Source organism: Sardina pilchardus, chromosome 5 (assembly GCF_963854185.1).
Source record: "Sardina pilchardus chromosome 5, fSarPil1.1, whole genome shotgun sequence".
Lineage (NCBI taxonomy): Eukaryota > Metazoa > Chordata > Actinopteri > Clupeiformes > Clupeidae > Sardina > Sardina pilchardus.
Window position 1 is genome coordinate 21,817,839 of NC_084998.1, and position 16,742 is coordinate 21,834,580.

At 48.4% G+C, this 16,742-nt stretch overlaps 1 protein-coding gene across 6 annotated transcripts in view; it reads left to right on the plus strand.

Annotated features, from left to right (window-relative positions):
- kdm6bb (lysine (K)-specific demethylase 6B, b) overlaps positions 1-15,020 on the plus strand; it is a 41,511-nt gene extending 26,491 nt beyond the window's left edge. For all 6 annotated transcript variants that reach the window (XM_062536912.1, XM_062536915.1, XM_062536914.1 and 3 more), the window contains 13 exons: positions 846-3,847; positions 4,238-4,364; positions 5,013-5,118; positions 5,830-6,035; positions 6,541-6,635; positions 6,771-6,839; positions 7,976-8,124; positions 8,789-8,903; positions 9,592-9,779; positions 10,476-10,617; positions 10,771-10,897; positions 11,357-11,527; positions 13,157-15,020. In XM_062536912.1, the coding sequence (XP_062392896.1) occupies positions 846-3,847; positions 4,238-4,364; positions 5,013-5,118; positions 5,830-6,035; positions 6,541-6,635; positions 6,771-6,839; positions 7,976-8,124; positions 8,789-8,903; positions 9,592-9,779; positions 10,476-10,617; positions 10,771-10,897; positions 11,357-11,527; positions 13,157-13,180 (4,521 nt within the window). In that variant the 3' untranslated portion in view covers positions 13,181-15,020. The remainder of the gene's footprint in view (positions 1-845; positions 3,848-4,237; positions 4,365-5,012; positions 5,119-5,829; positions 6,036-6,540; positions 6,636-6,770; positions 6,840-7,975; positions 8,125-8,788; positions 8,904-9,591; positions 9,780-10,475; positions 10,618-10,770; positions 10,898-11,356; positions 11,528-13,156) is intronic.
- The last annotated feature ends 1,722 nt before the right edge of the window (positions 15,021-16,742 follow it).

Genomic DNA, 16,742 nt, shown 5'->3' on the forward strand with positions numbered 1-16,742 from the left:
TCCGCCCCCTAACGCAGTTTGCGAAGGACAACAACTGAACGATACGTCAATCAGAAGCGCAGTTGAATGAAGTTAACTGATGACTACATTAAAAGGAATCCGACGTTTAGCGATCATGAAATAATACAATGCATAATGTCAACAAGCAGGAAGATAATTTAGAGTAGTAGTTCTACTCAAACTAGGCTTACTTGTGCACGTAGGCTATGGAAGATTTATCAAATCTATCAAGGAAAGTTTAAGCGGATGGCGTGAAAGTGAAAGTAAACATTCGAAAAGCCACCGAAAGTTAAGGTTGCTTTTGATGTAGTACAAAGACGCAAAACTGGTGGTCTAATTCGCGATTTTGTTGTATTTGAATGATTCTCTTATATATGCATTTAACAGCAAATCGCATTTAACACCTGCTTTTACAAGGCGGAAATATTTAGGCGCAAAATAGACGTGCGCTTTCATGGGCAGTTTTAGTACATACAGGGGAATACATAATTAGGCGCATTTAACGCTTCTCCTCCCATCTTTTTACACGAACCTCCTACTATCAGCTGACACTCCCATAAATCCATATGCATGAGACGGAAAAGCGCAATTTGCCATTTTCAGCTCCCGCAACAGGCAGTCTGCGCCTTCACCTCATTGCGGCATGTTGATACATACCTCGCCATCTTTCTATGCGCACGTTGCGAAACAAATACGCCTGAAGTGGGTGCAAAAGCGTTAGTACATCTGCCCCTCAGTGTCTTAATCTTTTGATTTGATTTTGTTGAACGATGTATTTTTTTTCAAGCCATAAAGCGCATCTCTGAGCCTTTATGTTTTGTGGTTGTTGTTGTTGTTATCTGCAGGAGCACAGCAACCACGGTGTAGAGCGGGATCAGCAGCACGGGAGGGTTCCTATCAGCCCCAGACACAGCACCACCACCACCACCACCACCACCTCATCATCTCTCTCCCCCAAATCTCCCCCTCCACCCTCCAGCACAGAGGCCGCGCGCAAGGCTGAGGAGAACAGCCAGAAAGGAGCCGCCGGGTCCAAATCTCCCATAACGCCCAGCAGCGAGAGACCGAGGCCACCCTCACCGTTGTCAACACCACCACCATCACCGCCGGTCGCAGAGCAACACCAGGAGAGCCCAAGCTCCACCCTGCCGTCAACCGCCATGAAGGACTCAGACCCCATCTCCCATCGTCCCTCCTCCCCGCTCGCTGACCCCAACGCCCGGGGCGAGAGGTCAAGGGGTCAGGTCACCCCGAGCTCTTCTTACCACAGCGGCTCTTCTAGCGGCGAACAGAGGGACGCAGGGTCCGCAGCGCCGGACACAGAGGCGAGCAAACGCAACCGCCCAGAGAAGAAGCCCCGCGAGGAGAGACATCGGAAGAGGAGGAGCGAGCGAAAGGAGGCCGGGGAGAGGAAGGTGGAGGAGAGGAAGAAGAGGAGGGAGAGAGAGGAGAAACGTGGGGGGGAGAAGAAGGAGGGGAGAAGCTCGTCCCAGAAGGGCGAGGAGGGGAAAGCGAGGAAGCCGAAGAGCAAAAGCGTGAAGGAGGAAGGCAAGCGGGAGAAGAGGAGGGAGAAGAAAGAGAGACCAGAGGAGCAGAGAGGGAAGAAAGAAACCTCAGAGTCGCCACGGAAACGCTGTGCAGAAACGGCGGCGGCAGCCAAGCCAAGACCCGCAGTGGTCGACCAGCATGCACCGCCAAGTCAGCCATCAGCCAATCACACGCTGACTGCCACGGCGAGTCATAAGAAACCCAAGCAAAAAGAGAGGGGCAGTAGGGGCGGGGTCGCCAGCCAACACCAGCCAATCACTGCAAATACCTCAGGGTTGGCCCTCCCCCACAGAGCACCACTAGCCAATCACAACAGCGCCCTGCCACCACACTCATCCAAAGACGCCACCCCTAAACGGGCCAGAGAGGGACCACGCCTCCCTGTGAGGGACTCTTCTCAAACCAGCAGCAGTATGAAAGCCCCGAGGCATCCAACCAGCAGTGGAAGCAGCTCTGAGGTCCCTGCTAACTGCCCTCCCTCCACCCCAGACCCACCCAGCGGCGGAGGGGAAGAGAAGCCGGCACTCCCCCGCCCAGAAGCCCCGGAGCTCCAGCCTGCCATGGGGGCCTGCAGCGACGACGACCTGGGCAAGGAGCCCCCGGGCAGCCCCCCGATCCTCAGCCTGCAGGGCTCACCTGTGTCCGTGCTGAGCGACGAGGACGAGGAGGACGAGATGACCAAGGAGGAGAAGATCATCCGGTGCCGGCCGGTGCTGCAGCCAAGCCCGACATCCAGCCCCGTGTGCCCGTCGTCACCCTGCAAAGTCGCCTCAGTCGTCCCGGCAGGTGACACGAGGGCCGAGACGACGGGCACGGACCTCCGCCACAGCGACCTGGCCAAGCTGTATGGCATCACGGCCCTGCCCAAGGAGATGGAGGAAGACGAGGCTGAGGAAGAAGACACAGAGCAGAAGGACAGCAGCAGCAGCAGCGGGGGGGACACGTCCGGCTCTCAGACTCCGCGACGTCCGCACCTGCACCAGACGGGCGTCGGGGACATGTTCAAGTCTCTGGCCTCCATCTTGGGGAACCACAGGTATACGTACCGGGGGGGCCCGTTCGGGCGTCCGCCCCCCAGTGCTCTCGTCGGGGTGAAGTACTCCTCTTCTCTGTCCCTGGGCTCCGAAATCCACTGCCAGGAACCGCCGAGCGCGTCCACGACGCTCGCCAACCAGACTACCTCAGGACAGACACCTCAACCTCAACCACAGTCAGAGCCCACATCAGACGAAGAGAGAGACTCAAAGAAACTCTTGCTGGAGGAAAGACCAGAGCACTCCGGGAAGCCGAAGACAGACCACGACCAGGTAGACAATCAGGACTCGGAGAAAGAGTCCTCGCAGCTCTCCCCCAAGAAGGTCTCAGAGGGGAGAGCGAAGAAGTCTTCGAACCACAGCAAGCCGAACCACAACTGTGACAAAGACCTGGCGAGCCAGCCTGGCGCCTCCGCTGTGACCGGCAGCAAGGTCGCGCAAGAGAAGAACAGGAGAGGAGAGAAAAAGAAAGAGAAGAGAGCTGAGGAGACAAGCAAACAGATTAGGAAAGAACGAGAAGGAGCCAAGTGCCAGAAGAAAGAGGAGAAAGAGCGAGAGAGTAGCCTGAAAAGGAAGCAAGAGACCACAAAGGCAGATGAACAGAAGGATAAGAAGAAGCCAAAAGTGAAGAGTGAGGCAGAGAATAAAGCTTTGAGTATTTCCTCCTCCTCATCGAAGACTGCCCCTGTGGGTCCCTCTAAACAGTCTAAGGAAAACAAGACAAGCTCTAAGGCGACTGACGCCACCAACCGCCAGTGCAAAGAAGAGAAGGTCCGGAAGGCCCGCGAGAAGAGCCAAGCTGGTTCTGGTGAGAAGACCGAGCATCATCCTGCTGAGAAGAAAAGCAAAGAGCAGGAGAAGGTGGAGATCAAGACATCCACCACCATCAGCAACTCCATCACCTCAGCAGCCAAAGCAGCAACCGTTGCATCAGTGTCATTGTCATCGTCAGTATCAGCATCACCGACAGTATCAATAACCACAACAACAGCGATGGCAGCTTCTACCACAACCACAAACACCTCCACCTCCACCTCCACCTCCGCCACCACATCCACCCGCTTCCCTGGAGGCCTGGGCAGGGCAGACTTCCTCAAGCTGCAGGCCTTGTCCATCGGCCCTCCCAAGGAGCTGAAGATCCGCCTGATCAAGGTGGAGAGTGGCGAGCGGAGCACCTTCATCGCCTCCGAGCTGGAGAAGAAGCGGCTCCCGCTGTTGGAGATCAGTATTAAGAACACGGCCGAGGAGGTCATCAGCGCCTGCAAGTGAGTGGGATCCAGAGGAGAGAGGGAGGGAGGGAGAGAGAAAGAGAGAGAGGATATAAGTTAAGAGTGTATTAAATTGAACTAGAGGAAAGAATACATATGGAACCAGATGAAATGAATGGCAGGTGCATTAAAAACACAGAACATCATTAGATCATAGAACATCACATTAGAATACAAGGGGTATGCTAGTGTTACTTTTATACCCCATACCGGTAGTTAGTGTTCATTTTATACACCATAGAGATATCACTATGAACACAGAAATGTAGTGTCTCTTTACAAAAAGAGCTCATCCAAAGCCAAACCACCTATACCTAAATGTGTGAACGTGTGAAGGTCATCCCAAGGTCATGTCTTAGTGTCTGTCTCTCTCTGTGTGTATTGCAGGAGTGCGTGTGTGAAGGGGAAGTTCCGTGAGTCCTACCTGCTTCCTGCTCTCTCGGTGAAGCCTGTTCTCTCCACTGGCACCCCTATTCCCCGGGAGAAGCTCAACCCCCCCACACCAAGCATTTATGTGAGCACCACTAACGCAACACAGACACTCAACTACATATACATATTCACCAACCAGACCTTCATGGAGACAGAAATATGTGAATTATGCGTTTTAGAATAGGCAGTTTTACTTTTTTTGTCAACAACTTGTCTGACTTACAGGCAGGCTATACCAGGCGCGTAACTGAAGTGTTCTGTGAACAGGTTGTATGCTGCAACAGTTAACTCCCACTGTAATCAGTGGAACTAACTACACCAGATGTGATTGCAGCGTGTGCATTCGGGGGGAAAAAGAGCGCCTTCTAAAACAGTGTTTACGCTCTGCAAACAGAGCGCTTCATTCTGTTATTACTCAGCAAAGTGCACAGAAGTTAAACGCAGGAGACTTGAGCAGTTGTCTGAGAGCGCTGTTGTTACTTACCTCCTGTGGGTTCTAATTGAATGTTGTTTTCGATCTCAGTATTCATGTCTGGGGAGGAAGGGAGGGGGGGGAGGGTCATGTGGTGCCCTTAGCGGGTAGCTGCTAATCTGTCACCTTTGGTCCCCTATGGCTACAGTGTGGTGCCTCAGCTGGCACTGCTGGGAGTGTCTGTGTATGCTGGGGAGAGACAGTGCTGACAGTGTGTTTGTGTGTGTGTGTGTGTGTGTGTGTGTGTGTTGTTTTCAGCTGGAGAGCAAGAGGGATGCCTTCTCCCCCGTGCTGCTGCAGTTCTGCACCGACCCCAAAAACCCAGTCACTGTCATCAGGGGCCTGGCAGGGTCTCTACGCCTCAGTGAGTCACCGCTCCGTTTCACTTTCTCTCTCTCTCTCTCTCTCCCTCTCTCTCTCCCTTTCTTTCTCCTCTCTCTCTCCCTCTCTCTCACTCTCTTTCTTTCTTTCTCTCTCTCTCTCTCTCTCTCTCTCTTTCTTTCTCTCTCTCTCTCTCGCTCTCCTCTCTCAAACATACACACACACACACACACACACACAGATGCACATAGAAAAAAACGCCCTCTCTCACACATGAAGACAGTGAGTGCACACACAGGCACACAAACATACACCCCCACACAACCGCTCAAAGGCTTATCCAAACATAGCAGCCACATCCACAGCAAAAAGAAGAGCAAAAAAAAAAAAAAACTGGGTCACCCAGAAACTTGCACACACCGTGCTGAGAGGTGAAGCTGCACAGGTGGTCTCTAGAGAGCCTGCAGGATTCAGCCTCAGGTAGATGCTCTTGACCGAGCACCTGTGGAGTCTCTTCTCGTCTCGTGTTTCTCCATATCCACCTTTCTGACGACCTCGCCCCTCCCCCCCTTCACATCTCTGCTTTTATTTCTTGTGTGTTTTCTTTTTGTTCTTATCACTTCCTCCATTTGCTTGCTTGTTGTTGTTGTTGTTGTTGTTGTTGTTTGTGTCTAGTCTCCACTCACCACCCACCTTTTGAACTCTCTTTTTCTTTTCTCTCTTCCTCTTCTCCCTCTTCTCCACCCGTTCTCAGACCTGGGGCTGTTCTCCACCAAGTCGCTGGTGGAGGCCAACGCGGAGCACGCGGTGGAGGTGCGCACGCAGGTGCAGCAGCCGGCCGACGAGAACTGGAACACCAGCGGGTCGGCGCAGACCTGGCCCTGCGAGAGCAGCCGCTCACACACCACCATCGCCAAGTACGCCCAGTACCAGGCCTCCAGCTTCCAGGAGAGCCTGCAGGTGAGGAGAGACACACACACACACACGCACGCACGCACACACACACAGACACACACACGCACATGCGCACAACAGTCCAGCCCAATCCACCAGGCCAAAACCTGCACACACACACACACGCACGTACGCACAGACGCGCACACACACACACGCACACAAACATGCACGCACGCACACACACACACACACACACACACACACACACACACACACACACACACACACACACACAGTCCAGACCAATCCAGGAAAGCTTGCACACACACACACACACCCACACACACACACACACACACACACATGCATGCACGCACCCACACACACACATACAGACATAGACATACACACATTGGCAAGTATGCACAGTACCAGGTATGCAAACCCACAGAAACTGACACATGAGTCCATATCCAGATGTTCACACTCTACCATGACATACATGCATGGAGAGAATGGTCACCACAGATGCAAAAACACAAGACCAACTATCTGTTGCTCTTCACAGGAGGAGAAGGACAGTGAGGATGAGGATGAGGAAGAAAAGAAGACGTCTCCCTCCGGCTCTGCATCCAGCCCAACCTCTGGAGTGACTAACGGCAGGTAAAGAATTGTGGAGCACCTATCATTTTTAGCACCTAGTGGCGCACATGGTGCCTTGCCATATTACATCGATCAGATAAACAGCCCTCATCTCAGCCCTCTACCCTCCATAATAAAGCTTCTGTACTTTTCCAGCTCTGACCAGAAACCTACTGGAAAGATCATCAAATTTGGCACCAACATCGACCTCTCCGACCCGAAGAGGTAAGGCCAGTTACAGTCATGTTGACCTGTGTGTACGTCCAGCCGTGGGGGTTAAAACCCAGAAGTATGCTTCATTAGAATAGCATACCAGTAGTTTATGACGTACTAGACTTCCATGGCACGTACCGTAATATAGTGTAAATGCAGTGGCTGACAATACAGATGCAGTGTGTGAGTGTGTCATGCTGCTGTAATGTTGTATACTTAAATGTCTGCTTTATTGCAGTACTGCAAGTGCAACGGCTCTGCAATGAGGCATTAACTAGTAGAGAATTGTGCTATTACATAACCAAATCTACTGTTAAAAATGCCATTCACGTGTCTGTAAACCTCAGCTATGAACTTAAAGATTCAACATACATGAAGAATGTTTTTTCTAAGCGTTTTAAAGGCTTAGAATTGGAGGGGGAAAACTTCAACATGCCCTTTGGCAGTAACATTCGACTCTGTGGATATTTATTAGGGTTTTAATTCTGTGTCTGCATCTAAGACCTGTTGTCTCTCCCCCCACCTTTGTTATCCCACCTTCCTCTCTGCCACTGCTGAATCTCTGAACTCCAGAGACAGAGCAGACCAGATACTCACTGGCTGCCAATCTGGAGACGGTTACGGTTCTGATGCTGAGCCTCCTCACGTTTTAGCAAGAAAACCCTTCTTTGCCTTCTGTCGCCGTACATTTCACACCACTGGGAAATGTCGTGCAATACAAACACAAACAACTTTGCAGATATCGGGCAGCATTGGCTTAAGTGAATGTTTGTGAGTATTTAGATACAAGAAAGACACTGCCGCTAGTATGGCACGGTCTCACCAGAGTGTTACCACTGTGCTGCCATGCTTGGTGTAACATAAAAGGGATATATGGCTTTGTCCAGCACAGTAACAGGGATACTCTAACCACACTATGGCATTGGGACTGTGAGAGCTGGGGAGTTTATAGGGCCTGAAAGGTGACTAGTGTGGTGTAATATAAAAGGGATACGGCTTTGTCCTATAGGGTAACAGGGATACTCTAACCACACTATGGCATTGGGACTGTGAGAGCTGGGGAGTTTATAGGGCCTGAGAGGCCAGTGCTGGCCAGTATCGTGGTGAGTGGTGGGTGGTGAGTGACCGGTGTTGTGGCCGCTCCGCAGGTGGAAGCCCCAGCTCCAGGAGCTGCTGAAGCTGCCGGCCTTCATGCGGGTGAGCTCCAGCGGCAACATGCTGAGCCACGTGGGCCACACCATCCTGGGCATGAACACCGTCCAGCTCTACATGAAGGTGCCCGGGAGCCGCACGCCAGGTCAGTGACCACATACGCAAGTTACGCAACATACGCAAGGCTACCTATGCCGCTGCGCATGGGTTGCTTCCCCCTGTGTGTGAGAGTGCCTTGGATTTCCTTTTTCCAACCTCATATGATTTGCTGACCCCAAAGAGCACCTTTGCATGATATTTGACTGAACTTCTGAGCACCCTGGACTTTTTTTTGTCTTCTCAAGATACGCATGTGTATGTGGGAGGGAGGGAGGGAGTGAGAGACACACACATACACTGCCGCTGCACAACTATATGATGCATGATGTTCAGTCTTTTTCCTTTCCTTCACATACCACTAACTGCCTGTACAATTAGAAATGCTTTGGCAATGCAACGTGTATTTTTCTCATGTCAATAAAGCTTTATTGAATTCAGCTGAATAGAGAGAGATAGAGAGAGAGAGAGAGAGCGCACAAAGGAATAGTAAATCCAGGTGGACTTACCAGGGAGAAAGAGAGAGAGGAGGAGGAAGGTGGAACTGTAAATGCAGGAGAGAAAATACATGCGAGTGCTACCAAGAAGAAATATCCTCTTTGTTTCACTCAGATAGTGAGAAAAGGGGAGCTGTGTATCCATCGAAGTGTGTTGAAAGCTTGCAGAACTGTCTGTGAATGACTGTGAGTAAACGTGTGGTTCTGCTCTCTCAGGTCACCAGGAGAACAACAACTTCTGCTCGGTGAACATCAACATCGGCCCTGGAGACTGTGAGTGGTTCGCTGTCCACGAACACTACTGGGAGGCCATCAATGACTTCTGTGAGAAGTAAGCAGCTTCATTCGTTATGTCACTTATCCCGCTGCGGGCAACTATTTATGTAACATTCAGTTCGATAGTTTATTCCATTTCAACTTTCTCTTTAGCTAATTATATCACAGTAACCTTGTAACCTTGTGATATTACTGTTTGGGCGGCAGTGGCTCAGGAGGTAGAGGAGTCGTCCAGTAACTGAAAGGTTGCTGGTTCGAGCCCAACTCCTCTTGACCCTGTCGAAGTGTCCTTGAGTAAGACACCTAACCCCAGTGCTCCCGATGAGCAGGTTGGCGCCTTGCATGGCAGCCTCCGCCATCGGTGTGTGAATGGATGAATGTGAGGCATGATATGTAAAGCGCTTTGGGTGCTCGCAAAAAGCCGATAATAGCGCTATATAAATGCAGTCCATTTACCATTTAAGATAATATTGTAATTCGTAATAATACAATACTGTTAATTACTGTACCAAGTACACCACAACAACGACGACAACAACAAAAACAACAACATCATACTCTGTACTTTGAATGTTGATCTAATCCTATTCGTAACTGTAGTGGTCGTAGTGTTTGTAATTGAAGTGAGTGGTAGAAGAGGTGGTTAAGTGGTAGAACTGGTTGTTGCTATCGATTATGTTCTATTTGGGTTAATATCTCTCGGGCCGCCTCCCTCCCTCCCTCCGTCCCTCCCTCTCCAACAGACATGGTGTGGACTACCTGACCGGCTCCTGGTGGCCCGTGCTGGAGGACCTGTACCGGTCCAACATCCCCGTGTACCGCTTCATCCAGCGGCCCGGAGACCTGGTGTGGATCAACGGCGGCACCGTCCACTGGGTGCAGGCCGTGGGCTGGTGCAACAACATCGCCTGGAATGTCGGCCCGCTGAACTGTGAGTGACCAGGCAGTGGCCAGAAGGAGTTACCGATGAATGAAGCAAATAACTTGAAAGACAGTAGTGTGTGTGTGTGTGTGTGTGTGTGTGTGGGCAAGAGCGTGCATGTATGTGCTGACACGGGGTGGGGGGGGGGGTGGTGGTAGTAGGATGCTCTGTCAGCCAGCTTCTTATCTCTGCATCATAATCTCGATAAGAAGACTTTCATGTCAGTCACTTCCTCCATTCCCTTGTGCTCAGTAATTACTGGGGAGGTTACGCAAGCAGCGCACGCAGGCTCGCCATAAATCAGATTTACTCTCCAGCCGCAGAAACGAAACATCAGCAGACTGCGCTAAGCAGTTCGCCTCTTCGCCTCTTTAATTTACAGCAGTTGAACCACTTCATACCTTTTAAAAAGAGTCGCTGCGAAATCTTTACCATCGTTCTTTAGACCTAGAGGCACTTTAGAAAGTGGGTCAGAGCAGTCTGGTAGTAAATGTCAGTCCCTGAACAGTGTTTTAGCACCAGACCTCCTTTGCGAGGGCTACTTTAATCCCGCTGCTCTGCTGCCTGGCGGCCAGAGTAGAGATTATAGACTGGGATATGGATGCCCTCTGCGACCTCTAACTCTCCCCTCCTCTGGTCTGCCTCTCTCTCTCTCTCTCTCTCTCTCTCTCTCTCTCTCTCTCTCTCTCTCTCTCTTTCACACAGCGTACCAATACCAGTTGGCCCTGGAGCGCTTAGAGTGGAACGAGACCAAAAAGGTCAAGTCCATTGTTCCCATGATCCACGTGTCCTGGAATGTGGCCCGCACAATCAAAGTAACAGACCCAGACACTCACAAAATGGTCAAGTGAGTATCCATCAACCTGATTGTGTGTATGTGTGTGTGTGCGTCTCTGTGTGTGTGTGTGTGTTTTCAGAATGTTCATAATAAGTAAATATTATCTAGGCGAATAAATTGTCTCACTCTCTCCCGTGTGGCCTGTTGTTGTTGTCGTCTCAGGCATTGCCTCCTTCAGTCTATGAAGCAGATCCAGATTCTGCGAGACCAGCTGGTGGCCTTGGGCAAAAAGATCTCCTACCAGAGCCGCGTGAAGGACGAGCCCGCCTACTACTGCAACGAGTGTGATGTGAGTCTCTCTACGTTACCTTGTGATTGATGCGTGCCCTTCATGGAGCATCTGCTGCAGCAATTAGCTTCCACTTTTATCAATGGGACTGGCTACACTAGACATGAAAGAGGCGCATATTTTTGAAAAACAGAAACCAGTCTTTTGAAACTGTTTGCGGAGCGTAAAAATAGAGTGCTTCAATTCCACATCCAGTACAGCCCAGCTGTTACAATTAACCAAATATTACACTCACTTATGTGTTTATTGATATTAGTAGGCACTGTAAAGTGATTCTCAAAATAAAAGTAGATGGTGTTGTCTTTATCGTTGAACAGATCACAGGAGGATCATATCATTCTGTACTTGTAGTTTACTGTCATCATTCAAAACCCTGATGTCTATTGTACTCAGACTGGTTTACGGGATGTGTGACCATGTGTTTTGTATGTGTGTGTGTGTGTGTGTGTGTGTGTGCAGTTGGAGGTGTTCAACCTGTTGTTTGTGACGACCGAGAGCAGCAACAGGAAGACATACGTGGTGCACTGTGAGGACTGCGCCCGCCACCGGAGCCCCAGCCTGGCCGGGGTGGTCATCCTGGAGCAGTACCGCGTCGACGAGCTCATGGCCATCTACGACAACTTCACCGTGGTGAGACACACTTACGCAATTAGGCTGCAGCTGACAATGATTTTCATAGTCGATTGATCTGTCGATTTTTTTCTCAATTAATCGATTAGTTGTTTGACCGATAAAATGTGACCTTCCACGGCGAAATCAGTCACAATGTCCAAATTTTCAAAATCAAAGTTATTACGTTTTCAGGAAGGGGCATAATCAACCTTCAAAACGATACCTATATCTAATGAATTGAACGTCATATTACTGAAATATAAACATTCAAAGGAGTTGAGTTCATCCTGTCATGCCAATAGAAAAACGGAGAAATCTGCCTTTGAAGTTAACCGTCGGCTCAACACTCACGAACGCTTTGTAAGGTCGCCGCTATTACAAGCTTTACGGTACTTGTATCAACGACACAGCACGCGGATGGCTTGGTGGTTGTCGATGAGTGCATTTACCGTAAAGCGGCAAAAAACGAGACGCCTCTAACTTCCTGCTTCCTCTAACTTTCTCACCTCAACAAACTCACGTTTTTAGACTACAAAAGGTCAGTTTTTCGGCGAAATGTATTCACGGCCGTACAGTGTAGACCTCCCACTGTTTCAAAACACTTACAAAAAAAAATCCACGATTTTAGCACAAGTGACATAAATGGCCATTTTTCTCAGAAACGCCTGTTGCGACAAGCGACTGGTTTTGCCGTGGAACGTCACAAATGCCATAACATGGTGTTATGGAGTTGACAACGTAAGGGATAATCAATGACGCGCCGTGCGTTTATAGGAAAATAATGCACGTTCGAAGTGGTAATAAGGACCCGACGCCGCAGGCGGAGGGGACTTTACACTTCGATAAGTGCATTATTTTCCTATAAACGCACAGGGCGCGGAGTTGATTATCCCGCTTATACCACTGCTACTATCATTTTCGTTTATATTGCCGCCGTCTTAGATACAACATTGCTGTTTTTACCGTTACATTCACATTGGCGAATTAATATTCAAGTGTAATAAGCCCAAAAGAAGGGAACTACTTCATAGCCGTGCGGTATATAGAAAAATAATGCACGTTCCAAATAGCGCATCACAATAGGAAATTTGACCAAGCAGTGGTATAATAATCGATTAATCGATTGCAACCTTGATACAAATACACACACCCATAAACATGAGTGCGCACATACACACACACAGAACATATAAACACGTGTGTGCGCACACACACAGAAACACACACGGCCATCTACGACAGCTTCAGTGTGGTGAGACGTACACACACACAAACACACACACACACGCACACAAACACACACAGACACACACAGAGCTTCAGCATGATGAAGACACACCCAACAAAGCTTTATTTTCACTGACTATGTAAACAACAACAATAACGGAAAAGGAAACCGATCTATGAATGCTGACCATGGGATTGGATAGACTTGGATATTCAGACTATTGACCACGTTTACTGGAATGAAATTAATGTATGCTCTCTTCCTGTTTCTTTCTCTCTCTTTCTCTCTCTGTGTGTGTGTGTGTGTGTGTGTGTGTGTGTGTGTGTGTGTGTGTGTGTGTGTGTGTGTGTGTGTGTGTGTGTGTGTGTGTGTGTGTGTGTGTGTGTGTGTGTGTGTGTGTGTGTGTGTGTGTGTATCAGGCTCCCTTACCTTGCTCCAAGTGAAATCTGGGCCTTTTTTGAGTGCCCCATAAGCAGCCATAGCCAAATCCTTCCAGCTCTGACACTTGCTCCCTCAACAACCACTACTGTTCTGTCTCCGTGGGCAACAAGTCAAAACAAAATAGACACGCACGTTTACACGTATTGTTTACATAACAGCACAGCTTCGGTAGACGATACCCTCAGCTCCATTGTCTTCCCATCTACCACTTATCAGCTACTTGATCAGACACAGTCGAGGTCATGATGGGGACGACAAGAGATTCCTGCTACCGGGAAAGCATACCGGACTCGGGCGGAAAAATGTGAATTTGTGTCGGAATTTCATATCAGGTCATTTTAAACTACAAATGGAAACTGCTGTGATTTACACGAGGTGTCAGGACAAACAAAAAACAAAAAACAAAACAAACAAAAAAATTTAACAAGTTGCTGAACACGTGCATTTATTCAGGTACTAGTTTATTCTTTAAGTTACTCTTATGCAAATCTGACAGAATCGTGACCGGTCGGGTTCTTGTGTGTCTGAGTAAGGCGAGGCAGCTGTGTTCTTGCTAGCGTAACATCAGGGGAATCACTTTGTCTATGAGCGACTAGATCTCTATGGCGTAGCTCAGATTCTTTTTGATGATGATTCCTTTCACAGTGTGATGAAGCTTGTTTCTTTCTGTTTTTTTTTTTTTTTTCCTTGATTTTAATATTCTTCATTGGGTGCTATTTTGATTTGATTTTTTTTTTAATTTATTCTTATTGTTATGGTATATACTTATTTCTAACAGCCTAGAATTATTACACCATTTTGGCCTTGTGACTTGTATTTAGATAAAAGGTGATTAAAAAACAACTGAACAGTGAAGTTTTTTTCTAAAGCATTAAGAATTTAAAAAATGAAATATATATCTATGTTTCTCCGAGTTCTCAAAAGATACGGGTTTGCTTGAAGGCCGATTTAGTTGCATTCGTGTAAAGAATCCATGTGTGTGTGTGTGCTGTGGATCTTTTTGTATAATCCCAAATCATTCCTGCTTCAACAGAGATTGTCACACATTTGTAATTGCAATGCTTTTAAGTATCAAAATGGTGCAGTTTCATTTAGTTCAATTTTGTTAGTCTCTCTTTTCACAGTATTTTTCTTTTGTGTTTGAAAATCTGAATTGTGTGTCTATTTATTTCAGGGTTTTGTTTGTTAGTTAGTTTTCCTTGTTTGTTTGCTGTATGTATTTATTAAACATCAGTGGTGCTCCTTTTTTAAAATACAGGATTGCCAGATTTTTTAAGTTTTATATCGTCCTTGTCTCTGCTCAGAGGCTGAAGAGGGGGAGGTCTGATTTTAAATGGTGCTCGATCCCCCTCTCTGCCCTGCAATGACATGTACATGATCTATAGATTAAAAGAGAAGAACTATATCTTACTCTCTACTGGTTGGTGCTTAGAAGCGGAGTCAGTGCTCATTTATGAATGGAATGTCTTTGTACTGTAACAGACGACTTCAGATTTGTTTCTCCTCCTTTTGAACTTTCACATAATTGTAACGTGCTTTACTATTCTGAGAATTATCATATTGTTGTAATAATAATGATTATTATTATATAAACACACAAGAGAGAAAAAAAATGGACATGTGTATTGAGGCAAAGATTTTGTGTCTGTTGCCTCTTCATAAATATTTTCTTTGTTTTTTTTTCTCAAGGTAGCATTAATCTTCCTTTCTCCTTATTTATACTGTACTGGTCTACCGAAATCTAATCACAGAAAAAGACAAACTGAGCCAGACCTGTCTTAAACACTCTGTGGTTTTGATTATTGATTACATGAAAAAATAAATAAAAACATTTTGATAGATCCATGTCTGTTTGTTCAGGCTGTGTACATAACTGATTACAGATCACACCCATTTATCTCCCTGCCAATTAGGGGCAATAGGCTTTGGACTTCAATGGATGTTGTTTTTCTCTTTCAAGACAATTATTTCCTCTTAAACCACAGCCTGGCACGACTTAGAAACCGGGAGTAGGGGGGGTGTATAGTTTGGGGGTGGATGGGGTGGGGGTCGGCGTGGGGGACATATAAGGGACACATGTCTTTGGCCGACGCTTCGGACCGCGGATATCCTGGCTCCGAGGACAGGAAAGCTGGCCTTCCTTCGCCGTGATTCGCTCAGGATATCCCCTCTGCGCTCTTTTCTCTGTCCATATACTCTTCCCCCCTCTCTCTCTCCGCCATATTTTTTAATCTTTTCATTTCTCTCTTTCATCCATTTCTCCCTGGTGCCCTCTTGCGCCTTTATCCGTCTCCAGACGTACCCCCCCCGGCTCCGCAGTCTGCCCCCCTCCTTAAACGACACGAGAAAATAAACAGCAAGAAAGTAAACATCAAGAGGCGCTGATACTGGAGAGAGAGGGGGAAAGGAATCATTTAGCCCCCTCTTTGAACTCAAACCCCACCTGAGCTCTTATCGCCAATGAGATCCCGTCTCTCTCCCTCCCTCTCTTTTATTCTCCCTCTCTCTCTCTCTCTCTCTCTGGCCCTGCTGTTTATCTTTCTCTGTGGGCTCATAATTCTCATCCCTTTCTCTCCTCTTTCACTCCGCACAATCAGAACCCTGTGTTCTGTTTCTCGTCCAGCATGGCCCCACCTCGTTGGCTGCCAGGCTCAAATCCGACACTGACCAGATGGACCCTGGCCAGGCAGACATCTCCCATCTCCCATCCCCCCGTCACTCTCTCTCTCTCTCTCTCTCTCTCTCTCTCTCTCTCTCTCTCTCTCTCTCTCTCTCTCTAATTCGGCTGGCCCAAATGAAAGGAGCCCTCCATCTCTGCCACCATCACCCATCATTATCAGCCCTTCTCCCCCAGAGGCTCGAGCTGCAGCTCCCCTGCTCTCTCCTGGGGTTAAGCAATCATATCACAGACATTGATGCATGCTCTCCCCCGGGGTGCCCTCCAAAAACCCATCACACATCAAAAACCTGAGGGGAGTTTTTCTTGGGGGAGGTTGTCAGGTGGGATGTGAGATGGAGAAGAAGAAATCACATGCAACAGACATAGGTGACTCTTAGAACTTTTCGTACTCGCCGTTTATTTTGTTTCGCAAGTCGAGTGGCCAGCCAGTTCTCCCCCCCCCCCCCCGGGACGCCCCTAGCAGACGGAGTTAAATGGTTCTTGTCCCGCGGGGTACCCTTGCACACACCCCCACCCCCAGCACGGGGGCCTGTGGGCCTTATCTCCCCCTGCTAACTCCCCACATTACAGTTGCAGGAATGTGTGGGCAGATATGTCCATGGGTGTGATATAAGAATGCCTGTTACGTAATTTGCTGGCTGGACTCTCCATTAGGCCAGCAGCATTAGAGTAGCAGCGCTACACTAGTGAGGAAGTTAGATTGCTTTCACGCAATTAGATGCACTTTTTTCTCTGTCATTAAAAGTTTACTGATCATAAACATTAAAGATTTGTTGCTACATAACGAAACATACCATATAAGACGATACAAGCCAATCCATTAAACAGTTGATCTTGGCAGGTACCGGACCCTCTGAACGCCATTAGAAAGTCCAAATTTCAGT